Genomic DNA, 25,612 nt, shown 5'->3' with positions numbered 1-25,612 from the left:
TTGTATAGTTATCAAAAACTAAAACTAAGAAACTAATGATATTACGATTAAAAATTTTCTTTTTTTAAATCAGAAAATTTTAGATAATAAAAATTGTATAATTATAAAAGTAAAATTATATAATATTTTGAAATTCAGTATGTCATATTTGAATATATTTATTGTAATGATGATTTATGAGTTATTACCATATTCTACAAAGTTTACCAAAAATATAAATCAATACTAAATGTAATATATGAGTTATTGCCATATTCTAAAAATATTTCCAAAAATATATATCAGTATTAAATATAATTATCCATGTCATATTTAACCATATGACATGTCATCAATCTTGATAGCCATGTCACAATTGTTTTTGTAAAAACGATTGTACAGAGGACATATGGCAAATCACTTCGCAAATATAGACTAGGGGATATCTAGAGTATAAAAGTTTTTCTCAATGAAATATTTTGATCATTTTTCTTCTTGCGGCCTCTTTTTTAGACAAAATTTTTTAAAAATCTATTTTGGAGAATCTCCCATAAAGTTATATTAACATTTAAAGTTTTTAGACAAAAGTTTGAAAAAATCTATTTCGGACAATTGCTATATTAATATTTAATGTAAGTCCTAATCTCCTAATTAAGACAAAATCCAAATGGGATAAACTAAATGTGTCCTATATATCAATTTTTCTTTCACATAGTATTATTTCTGTTTTTAGAAAGGTGGAAAAGGAATTTCTAATGTTACGGCACCTAAGAAGGAGGAAGAAAGCCATGTGAATGGGACCCATTTTCACACTGAAAGCAACAATTTAAGATTCAATAACGACCTTCCATTGTCTATCTCCATTCAACCCAACTTGGACCGCAAGATTAAGCGGTGTTAGCTTCTCTAGAACGCGTGTTATATCCATGCCACAATATTTAAATTGATAAAAAAATATTTAGTGAAAGGAAAAAATTGCGTATAAAGAAACGAATATACACATCTTTGTTTACAACTTTTATTCTTTAGGCGTCTTATTATTAAAACTTCACTTTTGGTAACATACAAATGACAGTTAAAAACGGAAGTAAGGAATGAATTACTTGTGAACGACTCTATCATGTGAGTATCTAACATGCCCTGAGTCATAAGTCTTTGCAAATGTTGAATTACTTGTGAACGACTCTATCATGTGAGTATCTGACATGCCCTGAGTCATAAGTCTTTGCAAATGTTCATGATTTTCACGCACCTGAAAATCATGATCCATATTTAAAGGCAATAAGTCTTATGCAACGTGCAGAGAGTGGCGTCCCACGCGTCCAAGGAACAACTTAGAAGTAGATTCTCGAACAAAGCCACCCAAATTCTTGACGCTTTCCTCTTTTCAACATGATCTCTTTTAAGTCAGTTTATAAGCAAAACCTCTTCACCATTGTAAATCATAAATCTCATAAAATATCTCTCAAACATTCAAAAATCTATCTCCAGAAAATTTCAAAGTCTCTTCTATTGTTTATCATCTTTGATCTCCATCATGAATTCCATGTTCAGTGCCTTTGATGCTCTCTTCGCTGAGCTTATGGTGGGAAAGAACCTTCTGGCTTATTCGTTTAGTGCTACCGCCACCAACAAACCTGCCGCATTGCAAAAGCAAGCGCAGGAGAATGAAAAAGCAAGCAACATTAGTTTGGGGCAGAAGACTCCGAGGTTTGCTCTGGAGCTCGACGGTCTTCACTGCTTTGAGACAATAGTCCGTTCTTGATTTTGATTATTATTGTTGATCCGTTCTTGGTGCCAGACGACAAGACTACGCAAACTCCATCAACAGGAAATCCACATCCGACAAAGAGACTCACAACAAGACTTACTTGCAAAAACAATCTACAAAAGGCATAAAAATATCTCCATCAATCGCCTGTTCAAGACTGTCGGCACCACAAAAATGAGGCACGTTTCAAGCATTATCATCTCAGTGCCGGCACCACAGAAATGCAACACGTTTCAAGCACTATGCAAGCAGACTTCCGCTATAAATACGAGGTCATATGCAACGTCGAGGGACATGAGCGATTTTCTTATCTCTCTAAAAGCTCTCCCCTTTCTCTAAAATATTCAAAATATTCTCTATAGTTTTAAATTTTCGATATCTCGCAATCTTGTAAACAAAACCTTGTATCTCAATTCAAGATCAATAAAAAGTAAGTTTGAGCATATTCTGTGTACAATTTTAGAATTTTAATACGCATTAAAACTTTGCTTATCAAGCAATTTTCTTTCTCGTTAGTTTTATTTTCTTGTTATCTTTCTTTATTGTTTAAATTATTGCTACTTTGATGTTATTTGATAAGCAAAGTTTTAATGCGTATTAAAATTCTAAAATTGTACACAGATATGCTTAAACTTACTTTTTATTGATCTTGAATTGAGATACAAGGTTTTGTTTACAAGATTGCGGAAAATCGAAAAATTAAAACTATAGAGAAATTTTTAAAGATTTTAGAGAGAGGGGAGAGCTTTTAGAGAAATAAGGAAATCGCTCGTGTCCCTCGACATTGCATATGGCCTCGTATTTATAGCGGAAGTCTGCTTGCATAGTGCTTTGCATAGTGCTTGAAACGTGTTGCATTTCTGTGGTGCCAACACTGAGATGATAATACTTGAAACATGTCTCATTTTTGTGGTGCCGAGTCTTGAACAGGCGATTGATGGAGATATTTTCTTTTATGCCTTTTGTAGATTGCTTTTGCAAGTAAGTCTTGTTGTGGGTCTCATCTTTGTCGGATGTGGATTTCCTGTTGATGGAGTCTTGCGTAGTTTTGTCGTCTGAAGCTTATACATACAAATTAAAGGACATATTTAAAGAATTATTATAAAAATAATAAAAAATTTAACAGAAAATAGGTTTGAAAATAGGTGTAGTTGTAGAGGAAAAAGTGTGTTGCTCTAATCTACTGATTTCATTGTTACTTATTTTATCATCAATACTGTCTATTTGTTTAGATATTGTATATAACAATTGACTTTGATAATTATTTTGTTGATATATTGATTTTATATCTTGCATATGTACTTGGTCTTTATCATCTTTATTAGCTCCGGTTTTAAAGGGTGTAGCTATAATTTGTCTATTAGCAGTATTTAAGTTCATATCATTCAAGAGCCTCTTTTCTGAATATCGTACGGGTCAATCGAGTACAAATTCAGAAACAGAAAGTGTAAATCAAAATATTAGACAAGACGAATCGATTCAATTCAAAGCACCAATAGCTGAACCGCATCAATATATGTATCCAACATCACCAACCTTATCAGATTTCAAATCAATAAATGTTATAACCAAAAAATATGAAATCAATAAACAATATATTAAAGAAGATTTTACTCAAAAGAAAACGAGGAAAAAAGAAAATGGTATTTTAGTACTTTTTCTAAACAAAAAACAACTATGTTTAGAGAAAATTGGTATAATTATATGATATAAAGAGAAATGAATATTCCATTTTTAAATGGTTCGAAAACTATTCAATTATAAATCAAATTGAATATCCATTTAAAACAATTAATGCAAGTACGTCAATAAGTCAAGTATGGGAACAATTAGATGGAAATAAAATAAAATCCATCTATCCGCCCTTGAAACACATAAAAATAAATACTGCTAATAAACAAATTATAGCTACACCCTTTAAAACCGGAGCTAATAAAGATGATAAAGACCAAGTAAATATGCAAGATATGAAATCAATATATCAACAAAATAATTATCAAAATCAATTATTATATACAATATCTAAACAAATAGACAGTATTGAAGATAAAATAAGTAACAATGAAATCAGTAGATCAGAACCTGTAATTTTTTTTATTTCAACTTTGTATATTACTATGTTTGTATGTATTAGGTACAAAATAATTATACAGAGTAAAATCTGTATAAGCGCCAGACGACAAGACTACGCAAGACTCCATCAACAGGAAATCCACATCCGACAAAGATGAGACCCACAACAAGACTTACTTGCAAAAGCAATCTACAAAAGGCATAAAAGAAAATATCTCCATCAATCGCCTGTTCAAGACTGCCGGCACCACAAAAATGAGACACGTTTCAAGCATTATCATCTCAGTGTCGGCACCACAGAAATGCAACACGTTTCAAGCACTATGCAAAGCACTATGCAAGCAGACTTCCGCTATAAATACGAGGCCATATGCAACGTCGAGGGACACGAGCGATTTGCTTATCTCTCTAAAAGCTCTCCCCTCTCTCTAAAATCTTTAAAAAATTCTCTATAGTTTTAAGTTTTCGATATCGTGCAATCTTGTAAACAAAACCTTGTATCTCAATTTAAGATCAATAAAAAGTAAGTTTAAGCATATTCTGTGTACAATTTTAGAATTTTAATACATATTAAAACTTTGCTTATCAAATAACATCAAAGTAGCAATAATTTAAACAATAAAGAAAGATAACAAGAAAATAAAATTAACCAGAAAGCAAAATTAAATGGTATCAGAGCCAAAACGATTATTCAAAGAATGCAATTTGTTTTAAAAAGTTTTAAAGAACAGATTCTGTGAATTAATCTGTTTTAAACCTGTTTAGATAAGTGATATCTCATGTTTTTATTGGTTTTTAGATTCATATTTTAGATTATTATGATCATTCTAGGTTGCATTTAGGTCATTAAATTGTATTTGCATGCTCATTTGCATATCATAGGGTTTGGAGTGTCCATTTGGAAGTTTCAGGTCAAATTCGGAGGTTAACCTTGCAAATTATAGAGTTTGTGCCCAGTCTGAGAACCATCAAGAGGCTGGGGACCATTCTGCAAATTCTGAAGATTCGCTGGGCTAAATTGGTACAATCTGAAGTTACAGGGCGAAATTAAAGACATTTCTGCGATGAAGAAAGTATGGGTCCGAAACTAAAATAAATCAGAAGTTGGAGGACCCAATATGCAAAACGTGAGAAAGTCACCATTGTTGATCCGACCAAGCTTCTCTCCGATCTGCGACGCCTTGCCTCGATTCCGACGGCCACGACGAGAGAAATGAGAGCACGACGGAGGGGCTGGACGACCTGGACAGTGCTTCACGGTTCGAAGGTCTCGAGGTGGTTCAGAACGGCGGAGTGCGGTGGAGGTCTGTTCGCGAGGATGAGCTCGACGGCAGGCTTGATTCTGAGACGACATGGGCAGAGCAAAGCGGCGACGATGGAGACTTGATGCCATGGAGGATGCTTGGTCCGGTGACGTTGCGGCAAAGAAGACAGACGCCACGGAGATACACTGAAGACGAAGAAGACGGAGCCCGAGCACAGCGGCTTGACGCAGCGGAGGAGAGACATCGCTGGGAGTTGAGCGTGAGTTGGAGCGGTTTGATTGCAGCGAGGGAGATGAACCCGCTCGGGAAATTCATCATCAAAGAACATAGCATCAGAGCGGCTTGGTGGAACGGGGTAATGAAGCCGCTGTGGACGCAATTTCAATTGGTTGACCGGTTTATTCCGGGTTGATTCGGTTTAATTCAATTAAACCAGCTCGAGTGTGGCATCTCCTACATATAGTTTTAGACCTGAAAACCCCTAATGTATCTCATTTTCTCTCTAGACTTTACTTCATTTTGTAAAAGCTTGAACCTTTTAATTATCTAAGGAATTACTTCATCTTAAATCTTGTTTCTCTTTCTTATAAACATGATTAACCTTGAATCTCACATAGATTTAAGGTTTATCATGGAGTTTAGAGAGTAGACACCTTTTGGATTCATGGGTTAGAGTGATTAGGGTGTCTAAGTGAAGATCTAGAGTGTTTAGTGTTAGATCTATTTCTTTCTTTGCTTGTTGAGGGTTCTTAATGCTATTTTAGTCTTGATCTAACTAAAATAGATCCCTAGACATTTCATCCCCGGAAGGTGTTAGATGAAATGTCTGAACCAACTCTTCAATGATTTTAATACACTTTGCCAAAGGAATTTGTTGTTAAAGGTGTTAAGATTGCTATTAGACTTGTCCATAATGATTGCTTTAGTAACATTCAACCAAAAGAATTTGATGCTTGAGTTGCTTTAGCAAATGAACATTCATCTAGGGATAGAGCTTGTTGATGTTAGGAGTTTTGAGACTCCTAAGTCAAATGATAGTAAAATGGAAGTAATATGTCGAACCAGTTCTGAGGGACTTCAAGCACTAAGAATACAAGCACTTACTTAATCTAAATGCAACCAATGATTTAAAATGATTTCAGAAACAATAACTAACTATGATGATAAGATAGAACTAAAGCGTAGTAAATGAATGACTTTCTTGAAAATGATGAAAGAGAACTCATGGGCATGGGAACATGATTTCGGGTGATCAAGTATCAAACAAAGATGACAAATGATGAATCAAAAAAATGACCTTAAGCCTAAACACAATCGTAAGCAAGCTCTATATCTAGATGAATGCTCATTTGCTAACACATCTCAAACATCAAATCTCTTTGGCTGAATGATATGAAAGCAATCATTAAGAACATGTTTATTAGCTATCCTAACACTCTTAACAACAAATATCTTTGGCAAGATGCATTAAGAGCCTAGCAGAGTTGTCTCAGACATTTCAACAAACACCTTTTGGGTAGGAAATGTCTAGAGGTCAACTTTCGAATGATCAGAACAAAAGAGGCTGTAAGAACACTCTACTAGCAAGGCTTGAGATTGACCTACACTAAAAACATCATTGATCTAACCTAATCACCCTAGTCTCCCTAACCCATGAATTCAAAAGAGAACTACTCACTAATCTTCATGAGAAACCTTAAACCCATATTGGATTTCAGATTAAACATGTAGATGAACACAGGAAATCAATAAGAAATCAATAACAAGAGAACAATGAATCCAAAAGATGAACTTTCCAAGAGTATTTTGTGGTTTTCTCTTCAACAAAAGATAATCTACCCAAAAGTGGCTACAACAGGTCTTAAACTTAGGTTTTTCAGAGTGCCAAAACGACATAAGTAATTGCAAATAGGTCCTTGAATTAAAAAGAAATCGCAAATAAGAAATACGCAGCGACCTCCGCAGGTCGCTCCAGCACGTCGCTCTGGCCTTGGGAGCGACCTCAGATGGTCGCTGCGAGGGGTCGCTCCGGAGGCATTTTCTTCGTCTTCGAGCCTTGTAAAGCCGAGCGACTTGGAGTGGTCGCTCTAGCTTTGGTCGTCAAGGTCGCTCCGGCTGGAGCGAGGTCTCACAGCGACCACTGCAGGTCGCTCCAGGCTCCTCTCGTCCAATCATCCTCCTTTTCACATCTTTTGAGCTCCAAATGCATCCCAATGTCTCCAAAAGCTCTATAAGATGCTCCAATACCTGATAAGGACTCATGTATGCAAAATGCAACCTAAACATGGCTAGAATCTAACCTACATGATGAAAATGCATGAAAAGGAATGGGTGAAACAATGCAATTATGCAAGACATCAACTCCCCCAAATTTGTTCTTTTACTTGTCCACAAGTGAACTTTCTAGAACTCATAGGGAAAGATGATTGATAGTGGGAGCTCATAGCCAAAAGAAACACACACATGACCAGATTTTACTCAAAGTCCAAAATTAGCACACTCTCTTATTGCACTATAGCTTCTCTAGGCCTATCCTTACTCTTTTCATCCCTATACTCGTTGTCAAGCATTCACACAATCAAATCAGCCAACTCTCACATTCATTAAGCACAACATCAAGTGAATTCTTGCAAATGGTCAATTGGTCCAAGTCATTTGGGTAAGGGAAGGCTTTTTGTTCTAGTGATCAAGGGGTTCAAAACTCATTATCTTCAAGGTGGTTCACTCTCAAAACAAGTAGCCTTGACATTGCACATAATATATCTAATAAATGGATCAACTCATGCATACAATGCTCAATCTCCATTGCTCTACCCTTTTTCAAACATACAAGCGACACAATTGTTCCCAAAGTTACACCCCACTCACATCTCTCACCCAAAAATCTCAAGAACTCATCCACAAACTCTTCAATCAAGGGAAAAAATTTAAACTTTTAAAAACACAACCTCTTACCTCATTCACACTTTGCTAGCCCCCTTTCTTTATTTCCTTTTTTTGTGTTCTCTTTTTTTTTTATTTTTTTTTTCTTTCTTTTTTTTTTATTTTGGAGGCCAAGACTTTCACAACTCGAGCTAGAGGTTTTAAACAATTCCCAATGAAACAATTAAGCACAAGAGTTCAATCATTTTCTTTCAACTTTCAACTTCCCAAGCCAAACTTCACAACACTCACCCCCAATCCTATGGCTAGACAATAGAGTATCTAGTCTAGCGAGAATGAAGATCAAGCATTGTCGTTCCCGATACTCTCAACATTATGCACATGTAAGGCTTTCCGAAAAAGGCCTCACTCATCAATTCAATGAAGGCTTAAAAGGAGGCGGGGTTTTTGGGGAGTGGTCTACCATTTGAGATTGTCAAAAAGATTGGTAGAAAGGATGTGACATCTCAAATGTGTATAGCCATGATTCAGCACACAAAAGACCATAAGCAAGAGGCATTAAATTCATTCAGTTCAAATAAGATTGTAGTTGGCTTTCAAAGACTGAGTTCCAGCAATAAACAAGTTTCAGGAAGAGTTTTCAGGGCTCGAAACATACAAGGCTTTTTCAAGAGGTGCATTATCAATTCAAGCGCGAAGTGGTGTCCTTTCCAAGGCATTTTAAATCATTGCTCCCAATGCAAGTGATATGCAACCTATATGCTCTAGACTCTCCTAAAAGGTGCAAGTGAATGCGGTCTAAATGATTTGCTTTTTTTTTTTTTAATTTTTTTTTTTTATAAATAAGAATGTAATGTATGAGACTCTTAAACATGAAAACAAACATGATCAAATACATGGTACCTCCCCCAAACTTAATTCACACAGTCTCTGTGTTGTTAAGTCGAAAGAGATACCCAAAAGAAATCTAAATGCAAGAAAAAGTGGTATTTACAAGGGAAGAAGTGCGGGTTACCTTCTATGGGTGGTGAGTGGAGTCAGATGGGCCAGCGCCATCATCTGGTGGGAAGTAGGTGTAGTAGCCTCCAGCTGAACTGTAGTCTCCGTACCAGCGCTGACTCTGAACCTCCTCAACCTCGATGTCGTCATCTGAAGATGCCAAGGATGGAGATTTGTTTCCTGAGGATGACGGATTGATGGGAGGGTTCCTGTCCAGGCGCCGCTGCTGTCTCTCTGTGAGGGGGAAGGTAAGGGTACCAGGCTGAGGTGGATGCCGGGGTGGTGGAGCGTCCGGGAATTCAAAGTCTGCTCTACTGCATCCCGCTATGCCTCCCCTCGTCAGCACATCAGCCATCTTCCTCAAGATCTTGGATGTGAACTTGGCCTGCTGCTTCACCGTCTTGCTAAGCGCCTTGCACTTGGTTTTTAACTTCTCAATCGTCCTGTCCTGAGCCTTGTTCCATCGCTGCAGCCGACCTATGTGGTCATGAGCATCGGGAAGAGCACCATGTGGAAGAACCCCGTTGTAGGGTGGGAAGGAGTAGCGCGGTTGACCATAGACGGGTGGAGAAGCCGCCTCAGCAGGTCTCTCTGGCTCAGTCTCTCTCGACTCCCTAGGTTCCCAAGGTCGACCTAGTTCAACAACGGGATCGAGAGTCCCGTGTTCCCCAAGGAAGTCTGTCGGGGAAAGGTCAAAGCTGATGACCCCAGGGATGATCAAGCTCGTCAGGTCCATGTTCGGGAGGAGTACCTCAGCTTTCCTTCCTTCCAAGCGATAGTGGTAGACGTAGCTGCCCTGGTACATCCCACTGAAGTAGGTGGCTATCTTCAAGTAGGCTCCATCAATGAGTTTAGACCAACTCCACCCTTCCCTAAGTTGATGTGTTGAGCCTGTAGGAGAGGTGTGATCATCCCTCCAATCCCTATCTTTGGTTCTTTATCCCCTGTGGTCCAAGCCCAGTCTCTGTAGTGCTCAAGACGACTCACAAAGAAACCTACCATCCCAAATTTTGCGTAGATGTCTGTGCTGGGAAGTGGTAGCTGTCCCGGGGTAGTGTAAGGACTGATAGCAGGGCAGATAAGGCGGAGATCTTCCTCTGTGACGTTACCGTGCTGTTTCCGTGGGTAGAAGAGGTGAACAAGTAGTCTGTGGAGGTAGCGCACTGTAGGGTGTCGGATGCGAGAGTTCTTATCAGCGCCGGTCCTGTGGTTGATGCCAGTAATCAATTCCCAAAGCTTCTTCGGGAGGCCGTCGCACCTTGGAAGAGTAGTCTCCTCTGCATCTTGGAAACCCATGACTATCCCAATGTCTCTGAAGTTCATGTAGTAGACCCTTCCATCGATCTTGAACTTGATTTTCCCCCATCCTTGCCGTACATGTCTAGAGTCGTGGTAGGTGACTTCCAAAGTTGACAAGAACTGGGAAGTGAGCTCCTTGTAGGTGGGAGAAGCCATGGTGAGAAGCTTTGGCATTTTCAAATGCCCCAACAGTTCCGCCATATCAGAATCGATCTCTAGTGCCTTCAGTAGCTCAAGGTCGGCAAACCTCGTTGCCTGCCAGCCCATCCCATTCATCAGGTGATCATACAGCTCTTCCGGAGTTGGGGTCTTCCCCCTGTCCCTCTCAACAGCAACACCTTTCCCTTTTGTCATCTTTGCCTTCTTCGCAGGTGCAGGCTCTTCTTCTAACTCCTCTTCACCTTCCTCACTCTCCTCATCAGTGGGAGTTGCAATACTCTTTCCTGCTCTCTTTCCTTGTTCAGTCGACTTCCTTGCAGCTGAAGTCGTTTCTGTTCTCTTCACTTGCTCAGTGGACTTCCTTGCAGCTGAAGTCATTTTTGTTCTCTTCACTTGCTCAATGGATTTCCTTGCAGCCTGAGTTCGTTGCCTAGTAGTCCTCTCAGTCCCTGTTTCAGCGGTTTCAGCTTCTAAAGACTTTCCTCTTTGTGCCCAATCTTCCGCATCTCTTGCCTCCTTCTCAGCTATCAACTGTGCCCTTGTTTTCTTTACCCATTGGTACCTGAAAAATTCAAAGCTTGAAAAGGAGTAAGTAAAGGAAGTGGAAAGGGACCAAGACTTGGCAAAATGGAAATGGAAAAGCAAGCTAACTCAACAAATGAATCACAGTTTAAGCTCAAGCTAAACTCAATGCAACCATTTAGACAAGTTAAACTCCAATTCACCAAGTCACAAGCAAGATAAATCACAATTCTCATCCAAAAAGATAAGAAAAGAAATACAAGATAGTATAACTTCTCTCAATAAAAGCTCTAGGATGAGAAAATTGCTTGAAACAAGTCTCTACACATCACAATACACCAAACTCAAACACAAACACCATCACTTCAGTTCAATTTCGAAATCCCCAAATCCATGAATCCTAATTTGGCAAAGTTCAAATTAATCTCAATTCCACCATGAAATCAACAACCCAACTTGATATACATACTTTCCCTAGCCTATTTCATCATAATCAAGCAAGAAAAGGACCAAAATTCGAATTTCAATTTTTAGGGTTCGTGGACCTACGAAATTGAGTTTAGAAAGTTCATACCTTGCTCTGGATGAATGTAAATGGCGAGTAGATTATGGGAAGGGGGCTACTGGGCGAAAGTGAGGGTTTAGAAACAAGAATCAGTTGATTTGGTGAAGATTTGAGAAAGTTATGGAGGTTTTGGTGATGAGAGAGTTTGAGAGAGTTTGAGAATGTTCTTTTTGGTCTCTACAAAGAAAAGAGTTTGAGAGTTTGAGAGAGTTTGAGAATGTTCTTGTCATGGAAAGCTTTCTCAAATCTTCACCAAATCAACTGATTCTTGTTTCTAAACCCTCACTTTCGCCCCAGTAGCCCCCTTCCCATAATCTACTCGCCATTTACATTCATCCAGAGCAAGGTATGAACTTTCTAAACTCAATTTCGTAGGTCCATGAACCCTAGAAATTGAAATTCGAATTTTGGTCCTTTTCTTGCTTGATTATGATGAAATAGGTTAGGGAAAGTATGTATATCAAGTTGGGTTGTTGATTTCATGGTGGAATTGAGATTAATTTGAACTTTTCCAAATTAGGGTTCATGGATTTGGGGATTTCGAAATTGAACTGAAGTGATGGTGTTTGTGTTTGAGTTTGGTGTATTGTGATGTGTAGAGACTTGTTTCAAGCAATTTTATCATCCTAGAGCTTTTATTGAGAAAAGTTATACTATCTTGTATTTTTTTTCTTATCTTTTTGGATGAGAATTGTGATTTTTCTTGCTTGTGACTTGGTGAATTGGAGTTTAACTTGTCTAAATGGTTGCATTGAGTTAGCTTGAGCTTAAACTGTGATTCATTTGTTGAGTTAGCTTGCTTTTCCATTTCCATTTTGCCAAGTCTTGGTCCCTTTCCACTTCCTTTACTTACTCCTTTTCAAGCTTTGAATTTTTCAGGTACCAATGGGTAAGAAAACAAGGGCACAGTTGATAGCTGAGAAGGAGGCAAGAGATGCGGAAGATTGGGCACAAAGAGGAAAGTCTTTAGAAGCTGAAACCGCTGAAACAAGGACTGAGAGGACTACTAGGCAACGAACTCAGGCTGCAAGGAAATCCACTGAGCAAGTGAAGAGAACAGAAATGACTTCAGCTGCAAGGAAGTCCACTGAGCAAGTGAAGAGAACAGAAACGACTTCAGCTGCAAGGAAGTCGACTGAACAAGGAAAGAGAGCAGGAAAGAGTATTGCAACTCCCACTGATGAGGAGAGTGAGGAAGGTGAAGAGGAGTCAGAAGAAGAGCCTGCACCTGCGAAGAAGGCAAAGATGACAAAAGGAAAGGTTTTGCTGTTGAAAGGGACAAGGGGAAGACCCCAACTCCGGAAGAGCTGTATGATCACCTGATGAATGGGATGGGCTGGCAGGCAACAAGGTTTGCCGACCTTGAGCTACTGAAGGCACTAGAGATCGATTCTGATATGGCGGAACTGTTGGGGCATTTGAAAATGCCAAAGCTTCTCACCATGGCTTATCCCACCTACAAGGAGCTCACTTCCCAGTTCTTGTCAACTTTGGAAGTCACCTACCACGACTCTAGACATGTACGGCAAGGATGGGGGAAAATCAAGTTCAAGATCGATGGAAGGGTCTACTACATGAACTTCAGAGACATTGGGATAGTCATGGGTTTCCAAGATGCAGAGGAGACTACTCTTCCAAGGTGCAACGGCCTCCCGAAGAAGCTGTGGGAATTGATTACTGGCATCAACCATAGGACTGGCACTGATAAGAACTCTCGCATCCGACACCCTACAGTGCGCTACCTCCACAGACTACTTGTTCACCTCTTCTACCCACGGAAACAGCACGGTAACGTCACAGAGGAAGATCTCCGCCTTATCTGCCCTGCTATCAGTCCTTACACTACCCCGGGACAGCTACCACTTCCCAGCACAGACATCTACGCAAAATTTGGGATGGTAGGTTTCTTTGTGAGTCGTCTTGAGCACTACAGAGACTGGGCTTGGACCACATGGGATAAAGAACCAAAGATAAGGATTGGAGGGATGATCACACCCGCACTTCTTCCCTTGTAAATAACACTTTTTCTTGCATTTAGATTTCTTTTGGGTATCTATTTCGACTTAACAACACAGAGACTGTGTGAATTAAGTTTGGGGGAGGTACCATGTATTTGATCATGTTTGCTTTCATGTTTAAGAGTCTCATGCATTACATTCTTATTTATAAAAAAAAAAAAATTTAAAAAAAAGAAAAAAAGCAAATCATTTAGACCGCATTCACTTGCACCTTTTAGGAGAGTCTAGAGCATATAGGTTGCATTTCACTTGCATTGGGAGCAATGATTTAAAATGCCTTGGAAAGGACACCACTTCGCGCTTGAATTGATAATGCACCTCTTGAAAAAGCCTTGTATGTTTCGAGCCCTGAAAACTCTTCCTGAAACTTGTTTATTGCTGGAACTCAGTCTTTGAAAGCCAACTACAATCTTATTTGAACTGAATGAATTTAATGCCTCTTGCTTATGGTCTTTTGTGTGCTGAATCATGGCTATACACATTTGAGATGTCACATCCTTTCTACCAATCTTTTTGACAATCTCAAATGGTAGACCACTCCCCAAAAACCCCGCCTCCTTTTAAGCCTTCATTGAATTGATGAGTGAGGCATTTTTCGGAAAGCCTTACATGTGCATAATGTTGAGAGTATCGGGAACGACAATGCTTGATCTTCATTCTCGCTAGACTAGATACTCTATTGTCTAGCCATAGGATTGGGGGTGAGTGTTGTGAAGTTTGGCTTGGGAAGTTGAAAGTTGAAAGAAAATGATTGAACTCTTGTGCTTAATTGTTTCATTGGGAATTGTTTAAAACCTCTAGCTCGAGTTGTGAAAGTCTTGGCCTCCAAAATAAAAAAAAAGAAAGAAAAAAAAATAAAAAAAAAGAGAACACAAAAAAAGGAAATAAAGAAAGGGGGCTAGCAAAGTGTGAATGAGGTAAGAGGTTGTGTTTTTAAAAGTTTAAATTTTTTCCCTTGATTGAAGAGTTTGTGGATGAGTTCTTGAGATTTTTGGGTGAGAGATGTGAGTGGGGTGTAACTTTGGGAACAATTGTGTCGCTTGTATGTTTGAAAAAGGGTAGAGCAATGGAGATTGAGCATTGTATGCATGAGTTGATCCATTTATTAGATATATTATGTGCAATGTCAAGGCTACTTGTTTTGAGAGTGAACCACCTTGAAGATAATGAGTTTTGAACCCCTTGATCACTAGAACAAAAAGCCTTCCCTTACCCAAATGACTTGGACCAATTGACCATTTGCAAGAATTCACTTGATGTTGTGCTTAATGAATGTGAGAGTTGGCTGATTTGATTGTGTGAATGCTTGACAACGAGTATAGGGATAAAAAGAGTAAGGATAGGCCTAGAGAAGCTATAGTGCAAAAAGAGAGTGTGCTAATTTTGGACTTTGAGTAAAATCTGGTCATGTGTGTGTTTCTTTTGGCTATGAGCTCCCACTATCAATCATCTTTCCCTATGAGTTCTAGAAAGTTCACTTGTGGACAAGTAAAAGAACAAATTTGGGGGAGTTGATGTCTTGCATAATTGCATTGTTTCACCCATTCCTTTTCATGCATTTTCATCATGTAGGTTAGATTCTAGCCATGTTTAGGTTGCATTTTGCATACATGAGTCCTTATCAGGTATTGGAGCATCTTATGGAGCTTTTGGAGACATTGGGATGCATTTGGAGCTCAAAAGATGTGAAAAGGAAGATGATTGGACGAGAGGAGCCTGGAGCGACCTGCAGTGGTCGCTGTGAGACCTCGCTCCAGCCGGAGCGACCTTGACGACCAAAGCTAGAGCGACCACTCCAAGTCGCTCGGCTTTACACGGCTCGAAGACGAAGAAAATGCCTCCGGAGCGACCCCTCGCAGCGACCATCTGAGGTCGCTCCCAAGGCCAGAGCGACGTGCTGGAGCGACCTGCGGAGGTCGCTGCGTATTTCTTATTTGCGATATCTTTTTAATTCAAGGACCTATTTGCAATTACTTATGTCGTTTTGGCACTCTGAAAAACCTAAGTTTAAGACTTGTTGTAGCCACTTTTGGGTAGATTATCTTTTGTTGAAGAGAAAACCACAAAATACTCTTGGAAAGTTCATCTTTTGGATTCATTGTTCTCTTGTTATTGATTTCTTATTGATTTCCTGTGTTCATCTACATGTTTAATCTGAAATCCAATATGGGTTTAAGGTTTCTCATGAAGATTAGTGAGTAGTTCTCTTTTGAATTCATGGGTTAGGGAGACTAGGGTGATTAGGTTAGATCAATGATGTTTTTAGTGTAAGTCAATCTAGTACAAATTCAGAATTTTTAACGGTTTAATATGGATTTTTAACCGGTTTAATATGGATTTTTAACCGGTTCAATTTTAGTTGGGTTTTAGCATTAACCCAACCCGGCTTGGTGTCCGGTTCACGGTTGAACCGGATCCGACCGCCGGTTCGGTCCGGGTTTAACAACACTGCGTACAAGTCAATCTAGTACAAATTCAGAAACAGAAAGTGTAAATCAAAATATTAGACAAGACGAATCGATTCAATTCAAAGCACCAATAGCTGAACCGCATCAAGATATGTATCCAACATCACCAACCTTATCAGATTTCAAATCAATAAATGTTATAACCAAAAAATATGAAATCAATAAACAATATACTAAAGAAGATTTTTACTCAAAAGAAAACGAAGAAAAAAAGAAAATGGTATTTTAGTACTTTTTCTAAACAAAAAAACAACTATGTTTAGAGAAAATTAGTATAATTATATGATTTCAAAAGAAATGAATATTCCATTTTTTAAATGGTTCGAAAACTATTCAATTATAAATAAAATTGAATATCCATTTAAAACAATTAATGCAAGTACGTCAATAAGTCAAGTATGGGAACAAGTAGATGAAAATAAAATAAAATCCATCCATCTTCCCTTGAAAGACATGAAAATGAGGTTTCTAACAGATTCAAGTCCATTTTGGAGAAGATTGTGGGGATTACAAGGAAAGATTGGTCTGCTAAGCTTGATGATGCACTTTGGGCTTATAGGACAGCTTACAAGACACCTTTGGGAACCACACCTTTTAACCCTGTGTATGGGAAGGTTTGTCATTTGCCAGTGGAGTTTGAGTACAAGGCACTTTGGGCAGTGAAGTTGCTGAACTTTGACATCAAGAGTGCTAAGGAGAAGAGACTTTTCCAGCTCCATGAGCTTGATGAGATAAGAATTGATGCTTTTGAGAACTTAAGGATCTACAAGGAGAAGACTAAAGCTTTCCATGACATGAACATTTTGAAGAGAGAGTTCAAAGAGGGAGATCAAGTTCTTCTGCACAACTCTAAGGTGAAGTTGTTTCCTGGAAAGCTCAAGTCTAGATGGTCGGGTCCTTTTAAAGTCAAAGAAGTTAGGCCATATGGAGCTATAGTGTTGTTGAGCACTGATGGAAGGAACTTTACAGTCAATGGACAGAGGGTTAAGCTCTACATGGGAACTTTACAGTCAATGGAACTTCGATTCCACTTTTTGATCCCACCCCAGCCTAACCATGAAGGAGGTAAAGTCAAGTTAGAGACTTAAAACAAGCTCAATTGGGAGGAAGTCTCATGTCTATCTCTGTACATATTGCATTAGTGTTTTCATTTTTATTGCTCACCTTGTTTTGAAAAAAAAAAAACAAAAAAAAAAATATAGTTGAAAATCTCAGGTGCAGAGCGACCTGTTTCCAGCAGCCCATACCGGTCGCTCCCAGACCGGTTGCACACAATGACTAAGACAAATAAGACGCATAGGGAGGCTAAGAAGCAAGCCGCCAAGGGAAGGCACCCGCATCTGGTTCCGGGCACAGTTGAAACAGAGGCAAGAAGCGGCAAAGAAAAAGTTGGCAGAGGAGAAGATAGCGAGAAAGAGTGTAGATGCTCCTGAGATTGAAGAGAGTGGTTCGGAAAGTGCAGACGAGCCTGCTCCACCAAAGAAGGCCAAAAAGTCTAAAGGAAAAGAAACTATGGTTGAAAGGGACAGGGAAAAGAAACCATCTGTTGAGCAACTCTATCACCATGGGGTAGCTTGGTCGGCAACGAGGTTTGCGGATGTCCAGTTGTTGAAAAAGCTGGGTCTTGATGCTGATATCGAGGCAATGCTGGCTCATTTGAAGATGCCCAAGCTTCACACCATGGCCTATCCTCTCTACGAAGATATCTTATGCCAGTTCCTCTCCTCTCTTGTCGTCACTATTCACGACACTAAGCATGCAAAGGAAGGATGGGGAAAGATCACTTTCACAGTGCATGGGAGAAGATACACCATGAGCTTCAAGGAAATAGGGCGAGTGATGGATTTTGAGTACTATTTTCCTCAAAAGACCGACGACCTCCCCCAGAAGCTTTGGAAGTTGATCAGTGGAAACAAACGCGATACTGGGAAATACAAGAACTCTCACATCCGGCATCCCTCAGTGCGCTATCTCCGCAGGATGCTGGTCCATGCCTTCTACCCGCGAAAGGAAGCTGGCACCATCACTGATGAAGACCTGTACCTCTTCTTCCCAGCCATTAAGCCCTATGCCACTCACACGCAGCTCCCTTTCTCCACAGAGATCTACTCGGAGGTTGGATGGGTCAGTTTCTTTGTGCGACGTCTTCAGCACTACAGAGATTGGGCTTGGACCACCGGTGATTCCTCACCAAAGATTGGGATTGGAGGATTGATTACACCGTTCCTTGAGTACAAGGGTATCTCGTTGGGTAATGACACGAAAGCACCGAACTTCATGGACGCTCCTTACTTGAGGCAAGCCACTTATTTTAGTGGGAAGTACAAGGGCAACTACGTCTACCACTACAAGCTCAAGGGAAAAAAGGCTGAGGTTGTCCTTCCAAACAGAGAGCTGGCGAGTCTAGATGGACCATGCGGGATCAGCTTCAACATTCCTACGGGAGCCTTCCTTGGTGAGCATGGGTCACTTGATCCCATCGGTCCTTCCACGGAAGCAGAAGAGGGTCTTAGAAACGCTGTGCCAGAAGCTGAGGATGCTGAGCCCATCTATGGGCAGCCTCGCTACACATTCACACCATATTCCGGAACCCTCCTGATGCCCTTCGCGACGCCCATGATCACATCAGTCAGCTCCAGAGATGGAACAAGGCTCAGGATAGGACGATTGAAAAGCTCAAAAACAAGTGCAAGGCATTTAGCAAGACAGCGAAGCGACAATCAAAGTCAACATCCAAGATCTTGAAGAAGATAGCTGATAGTTTGACTAGGGGATGTATAGCGGGATGTAGCAGAGCGGATTTTGAGTTCCCATACAACCCAGTACCCCAACCTCCACCAAACTGCTCAGCCCTTAGCTTCCCTCTCACTGAAAGGCAGCAACAGCGTCGCTGCAGAAACCCACCCATCCTCCCCTCCTCCTCGGGCAACAAATCGCCCTCCCTTGCCTCTTCTGAGGATGCGATTGAGGTCGAGGAGATCTCCAGCCAGCCACGTTTCGAGGCACACAGCACCATGCCAGGCGGCTACTACACCACATTCCCACCTGACACCGATGATTATGTGGTGTAATAGCCGCCTGGCATGGTGATGTGCGCCTCGAAACGTGGCTGGCTGGAGATCTCCTCGACCTGAATCACATCCTTAGAAGAGGCAAGGGAGGGCGATCTGTTGCCCGAGGAGGAGGGGAGGATGGGTGGGTTTCTGCAGCGACGCTGTTGCTGCCTTTCAATGAGAGGGAAGCTAAGGGCTGAGCGGTTTGGTGGAGGTTGGGGTATTGGGTTGTCTGGGAACTCAAAGTCCGCTCTGCTACATCCCGCTATACCTCCCCTAGTCAAAACATCAGCTATCTTCCTCTAGATCTTGGATGTTGACTTTGCTTGCCGCTTTGCTGTCTTGTTAAATGTCTTGCACTTGTTTTTGAGCTTTTCAATCGTTCTATCCTGAGCCTTTTTCCATCTCTGGAGCCGACTGATGTGATTATGAGCGTCGCGAAGGGCACCAGGAGGGAGGGTTCCGGAATATGGTGTGAATGTGTAGCGAGGCTGCCCATAGATGCGCTCAGCATCTTCATCTTCCACTGTATCAGCTTCTGGCACAGCGCTTCTAAGACCCTCTTCTGCTTCCGTGGAAGGACCGATGGGATCAAGTGACCCATGCTCACCAAGGAAGGCTCCCGTAGGAATGTTTAAGTTGATCCTGCAGGGCCCATCTAGACTCGTCAGCTCTCTGTTTGGAAGGATAGCCTCAGCCTTTTTTCCTTTAAGCTTGTAGTGGTAGACGTAGTTGCCCTTGTACTTCTCACTAAAATAAGCGGCTTGCCTCAAGTAAGGAGCGTCCATGAAGTTCGATGCTTTTGTGTCATTTCCCAATGAGATACCCTTTTACTCAAGCAACAGTGTAATCAATCCTCCAATCTCAATCTTTGGTGAGGAATCACCGGTGGTCCAAGCCCAGTCTCTGTAATGCTGAAGACGTCCCACAAAGAAACTGACTCATCCAACCTCCGAGTAGATCTCTGTGGAGAAAGGGAGCTGTGTGTGAGTGGCGTAGGGCTTAATGGCTGGGAAGAAGAGGTACAGGTCTTCATCAGTGATGGTGCCAGCTTCCTTTCGCGGGTATAAGGCATGGACCAGCATCTTGTGGAGATAGCGCACTGAGGGATGCCGGATATGAGAGTTCTTGTCTTCCCAGTATCGCGTTCGTTTCCACTGATCAACTTCCAAAGCTTCTGGGGAAGGTCGTCGGTCTTTTGAAGAAAAGAGTACTCCAAATCTGGAAAATCCATCACTCGCCCTATTTCCTTGAAGCTCATGGTGTATCTTCTCCCATGCACTGTGAAAGTGATCTTTCCCCATCCTTCCTTTGCATGCTTAGTGTCGTGAATAGTGACGACGACAAGAGAGGAGAGGAACTGGCATGAGACATCTTCGTAGAGAGGATAGGCCATGGTGTGAAGCTTGGGCATCTTCAAATGAGCCAGCATTGTCTCGATATCAGCATCAAGACCCAGCTTTTTCAACAACTGGACATCCGCAAACTCGTTTCCGACCAAGCTACCTCATGCTTCAAATGGTGATAGAGTTTCTCAACAGATGGCTTCTTTTCCCTGTCTCTTTCAACCACAACTTTTTTTCCTTTAGACTTTTTGGCCTTCTTTGGTGGAGTAGGCTCGTCTGCACTTTCTGAACCACTCTCTTCAATCTCAGGAGCAGCTACACTCTTTCCCGCTATCTTCTCCTCTGCCAATTTTTTCTTTGCAGCTGCCGTTTCTTGCCTCTATGTCAACTGTGCCCCGGAACCAGATGCGGGTGCCTTCCCTTGAGCGGCTTGCTTCTTAGCCTCCCTATGCATCTTATTTGTCTTAGTCATTGTACCCGAAAACAAGACAAACTTGGAGAGGAGTAAGTTGAATGAAGCAAGAATCACACTTTTCAAAATCTCATGAAATGAAAATTACAAGTGAAGTAAAATTCATTGAACAAAGTGATTCTAGAATCATTGTAGCTTCAGCTCAAGCTTCTAAACAACTTATCAAGCAAACCCAACCACAAACACACTCAATTAAGTTCAAATTCGAAAAATCCCCAAATCCATGAATCCTAATTTGCAAAAGTTTAATTTCAACTCAATTTAACCATGGAATCAACAACCCAACTTGATATATAAGCTTTCCCTAGTCTATTTCACGACAATCAAGCAAGAAAAAGTCCAAAATTTGATTTTGAAAATCTAGGGTTCATGGACCTACGAAATTGGTTTCAAGAACTCAATACCTTGCTTTGGATGGATGGTAATGGTGAATAGGTGTGGATAGGTAGACGGAGCGAAAGTTTGGATTTGAGTGAAAGAATGAGGTGAATTGGTGAAGAATTGAGTGAGATATGGGGTTTGGAGTGGTGAGAGTTTGAGAGAGTTTGTGAGTTGTGGTGGGGATGAGATTGAGGGAGAAGATGTCGTGGGTTGTTGGGTAGGTCTAGGGGGCGTGTGGGCTGGTTTAGGTCGGTTAGGATCGGTTCAATTTGAGTTGAACCGGGATTAGGGTTAGAGCACTTACCTGTTTGCCACGCTCATGGATTTGCCGTGCGATGTCCAGTGTCGCTGCCATCAAGCCGCTCCAGCTCACGTCGACATCACCAGCTCGCTGTGTGTTGCCCGCTCCCAACCAACACGGATTTGAGCTCCGGTTCCATCTTCTTATTCGTGGCCGTCGACAACCGTGGCTCCTCTGTCGTGCTCTCTGCTTCATCTTCGTCCCCGTGCTGTGCTCCTCCGCCGCAGCTAAGCTCAGCCTTTGCCGTCGTCGTGGCTGAGCTCGCAGTCTCACCTCCGCGTCAGAGCTCCAACCGTCGTCGGCCAAGCTTCGTTTCTCCTAGCCACCGTAGCTCGTCCTCCTCCGTCGTTCTCAGATCCTCCGTCGCGTCCCTGGGATCCATTTATCGTCGTCACGTCAAGCCGGGCCGTCGCCGATCAAGGAGCAGAGATCCAACGAGGACTAACAATGGTGACTTTTTAGAGATTTTGCACATTGGGTCCTCCATCTTCTTATATCTTTCATTCTGGCCCCAGACTTTCATTAAGTGCAAAAAAGACCCTCGATTTAACTCCCATACTTTTAATTGTGACCTTTAAGCCCAGCGGATGTTCTGTATCTGCAGCATTGGTCCCTGTATTTTTGTAATCTTTTGTTTCTGCGCCAAACATTTCTGTGTTGCAACTATAACCTTTCAATTGACCCCAAACATTCCAATTGTTCACATCAAACCCTGTTAAATGCAAATGGACAAATGTATGCACTATATACATATAAATGCAATCTAAAATGACTTATATGAACTAAAATGAAAATATAAAAACCATGAAGATCATGAGATATCAAATATAAATGTCATAATACCTCCTTAGTAAAACATTTTGATTTTTGTTTTTTTAACAACAGTTTTATTTATATAAAATGTAACTTTACGCATAGAGCAAAAAACATACAACCAAATACAAATTTGAAATAAAAGATAATATCACAGCAAATTTTCTTCTCAATCTTCTTACTGCAATCTTCATGTTTGAATATCGACTTTACGGTGAAACTCCAAATTTTCTTTCTTCGTTTTCCTTGTTATATAACAGTTATTTCTGACTCTTGTGAAATGTGATAAAAAAAATTAGTGATATTCTAGAAATTTCTCTTAAAATTATTTATTTTCACTAAATCCTAGTTTAATTAATCTGAGATAAAGTTAGAGAAATATCCTAAGATAACACTAAAAATATTTGTTGTCACAAATATAGGTTTTAATGATCAAAATGACCAAAATGTTACAGTAAATAGTGAATATACACATATACCTCTTGGGTTAACTAATATAGATTTTAGGGTTTAGAACTAAGATGTGATGATTTGAATTTGAGGTTTAAAATTTTGTGAAATAAAAAATAAATATGAAAAATCTGAAAATGAAAAATTTAAAATAGTTTTAAAAGTATTTTGAGTTTCAACAAAAAACAATTTTGAAAAAACATGTTCAAAAAAAAATTATAAAAAAGTTCGAATTTGAAAACATATAATCTGAAACTAAAAAATATATATTTTTTTTTATTTATTTATTTATTTGTATATATATATCTAGAGTATAAAAGTTTTTCTCAATGAAATATTTTGATCATTTTTCTTCTAGCGGCCTCTTTTTTAGACAAAATTTTTTAAAAAATCTATTTTGGAGAATCTCCCATAAAGTTATATTAACATTTAAAGTTTTTAGACAAAAGTTTGAAAAAATCTATTTCGGAGAATTGCTATATTAATATTTAATGTAAATCCTAATCTCCTAATTAAGACAAAATTCAAATGGGATAAACTAAATGTGTCCTATTTATCAATTTTTCTTTCACATAGTATTATTTATGTTTTTAGAAAGGTGGAAAAGGAATTTCCAATGTTACGGCATCTAAGCAGGAGGAAGAAAGATATGTGAATGGGACCCATTTTCACACCGAAAGCAACAATTTAAGATTCAATAACGACCTTCCATTGTCTATCTCCATTCAACCCAACTTGGACCGCAAGATTAAGCGGTGTCAGCTTCTCTAGAACGCGTGTTATATCCATGCCACAATATTTAAATTGATAAAAAAAAATTTAGTGAAAGGAAAAAATTTCGTATAAAGAAACGAATATACACATCTTTGTTTACAACTTTTATTCTTTAGGCTTCTTATTATTAAAACTTCACTTTTGGTAACATACAAATGACCGTTAAAAACGGATGAATTACTTGTGAACGACTCTATCATGTGAGTATCTGACATGCCCTGAGTCATAAGTCTTTGCAAATGTTGAATTACTTGTGAACGACTCTATCATGTGAGTATCTGACATGCCCTGAGTCATAAGTCTTTGCAAATGTTCATGATTTTCACGCACTTGAAAATCATGATCCATATTTAAAGGCAATAAATCTTACGCAACGTGCAGAGAGTGGCGTCTCACGCGTCCAAGGAACAACTTGGAAGTAGATTCTCGAACAAAGCCACCCAAATTCTTGACGCTTTCCTCTTTTCAACACGGTCTCTTTTAAGTCAGTTTATAAGCAAAACCTCTTCGCCATTGTAAATCATAAATCTTATGAAAGATCTTTCAAACATTCAAAAATCTATCTCCAGAAAATTTCAAAGTCTCTTCTATTGTTTATCATCTTTGATCTCAATCATGAATTCCATGTTCAGTGCCTTTGACGCTCTCTTCGCTGAGCTTATGGTGGGAAAGAACCTTCTGGCTTCTTCGTTTAATGCTACCACCACCAACAAACCTGCCGCAACGCAAAAGCAAGCGCAGGAGAATGAAAAAACAAGTAACATTAGTTTGGGGCAGAAGACTCCGAGGTTTGCTCTGGAGCTCGACGGTCTTCACTGCTTTGAGACAATAGTCCGTTCTTGATTTTGATTATTATTGTTGATCCGTTCTTGGTGCTTGACCTCAAGATCAGAAACAATTTTTTAGATTTTGTTGTTATAATTTTTCGATTTATTCATTATAACATGTGATTGTGAATACATATTGGAATATCAATTTGTTCGATCGGATTATATTCATATATTATCTCTGCTTGTCTTTCTTCTTGATTATGTTAAAATCTAACCAGAAGTGGCCTTGACAAATTTTAGTTTGGTTTTGTTGAATTACTCAAGCTTCAGATTCTTGGAAATATATCAAGACATTCTTGGAAATACATCAAATCAGATGAGTAGTGTTCCTTAAATCAAATCCAAACTAAAACAATAGACTAAACAGAACTAAACTCTTTTAAAATTAACCTATAAGGTGCTGTTTGTTTGCTCAATCTGGATGAAGATGCAAATTGATGTTCGTTTTGTACATTAAAATGTTATATTCAGATGGATCATCCAAGTGCATTTATAAAAATTCACCTCAAATTTTCATCCAAATAAAAATGAGTCTTCATAGAACATTTGGGTGAAGGTGAATCTTCACCAAAAATTTATAAACTTTTCTTACCTAAAATTTATAAAATACAGTGGAGCATATGGTATCAATTCATGAGTTAGGTTTTCTAACCTCACTCTTGGTATGGTATAATCTTCTTCAACTCATGAATTGATACCATACCAAGAGCGAGGTTAGATATAGAGTAATTGAAGAAGATTATTTTCATTGTATTTAAGTTTTATTTTCATGACATTTAGTTTTGGTCTTAAATGATAAGATAATTTAATAATACCTCTGTATTAATTTAAGTGGTGTTTAAAAATATTTATTTTATTTCATAATAAGTGATTTTCTCATAATTCTAAATACAATTTATTATTATTTGAAAATTTTGACCAACCACAAAATACTAAATCTTTTTTTTTATTGGTTGAATTAGTTTAATTTAATGCTAATGCATTATTTTTATTTTTTAATCTTTGTGTAAATATTTTAAACACCGTTAAAATGATACAGAAATAGTAATTAATTTGCATATAAGCAAATTAAATGGAACAAAGATGGTTAAACTATTCGTTTTAATTTCATGTATTGTTTGGTTCAACTACGGATTTGGTTATCTTTTCGCCTAATTAACATTAGGTTTGAAATACAGGCTCAACAATATT

The 25,612-nt window shown here is 39.4% G+C and overlaps 3 protein-coding genes across 5 annotated transcripts; 2 read left to right on the top strand and 1 right to left on the bottom strand.

The window, feature by feature from the left end:
- Window positions 1–1,516: 1,516 nt before the first annotated feature.
- LOC108822515 (uncharacterized) lies at window positions 1,517–1,863 on the top strand. Its single transcript, XM_018595618.2, has one exon. It carries the CDS (start codon window positions 1,517–1,519, stop codon window positions 1,742–1,744), a length of 228 nt encoding a protein of 75 aa, XP_018451120.1. The 3' UTR covers window positions 1,745–1,863.
- Window positions 1,864–2,374: 511 nt separating this feature from the next.
- LOC130498317 (uncharacterized) lies at window positions 2,375–22,058 on the bottom strand. 3 transcript variants are annotated; one of them, XR_008937214.1, is made up of 3 exons: window positions 21,277–22,058; window positions 8,987–10,990; window positions 2,375–2,811 (listed from the first exon to the last, which is right to left on the bottom strand). XR_008937214.1 is itself a non-coding variant. In XM_056991565.1 (2 exons), the coding sequence occupies exon 2, from the start codon at window positions 10,804–10,806 to the stop codon at window positions 9,799–9,801; it is 1,008 nt and encodes a 335-aa protein (XP_056847545.1). In that variant the 5' UTR covers window positions 10,807–10,990; window positions 21,277–22,058; the 3' UTR covers window positions 8,766–9,798. The 3 variants fall into 3 exon arrangements, 1 of the variants encoding a protein (XP_056847545.1); XR_008937213.1 differs by lacking the exon at window positions 2,375–2,811 and adding an exon at window positions 3,724–4,013; XM_056991565.1 differs by lacking the exon at window positions 2,375–2,811 and having other exon boundaries at window positions 8,766–10,990.
- A 1,934-nt stretch (window positions 22,059–23,992) lies between these two features.
- On the top strand, window positions 23,993–24,611 carry LOC108821684 (uncharacterized). The gene has a single exon (XM_018594677.2). It carries the CDS (start codon window positions 24,123–24,125, stop codon window positions 24,432–24,434), a length of 312 nt encoding a protein of 103 aa, XP_018450179.1. The 5' UTR covers window positions 23,993–24,122; the 3' UTR covers window positions 24,435–24,611.
- Window positions 24,612–25,612: the final 1,001 nt, after the last annotated feature.

Source organism: Raphanus sativus, chromosome 8 (genome assembly GCF_000801105.2).
Source record: "Raphanus sativus cultivar WK10039 chromosome 8, ASM80110v3, whole genome shotgun sequence".
Taxonomy (NCBI): Eukaryota; Viridiplantae; Streptophyta; class Magnoliopsida; order Brassicales; family Brassicaceae; genus Raphanus; species Raphanus sativus.
Note: the sequence above shows the minus strand (reverse complement) of the source record. Positions and strands in the feature narration are given on the sequence as shown.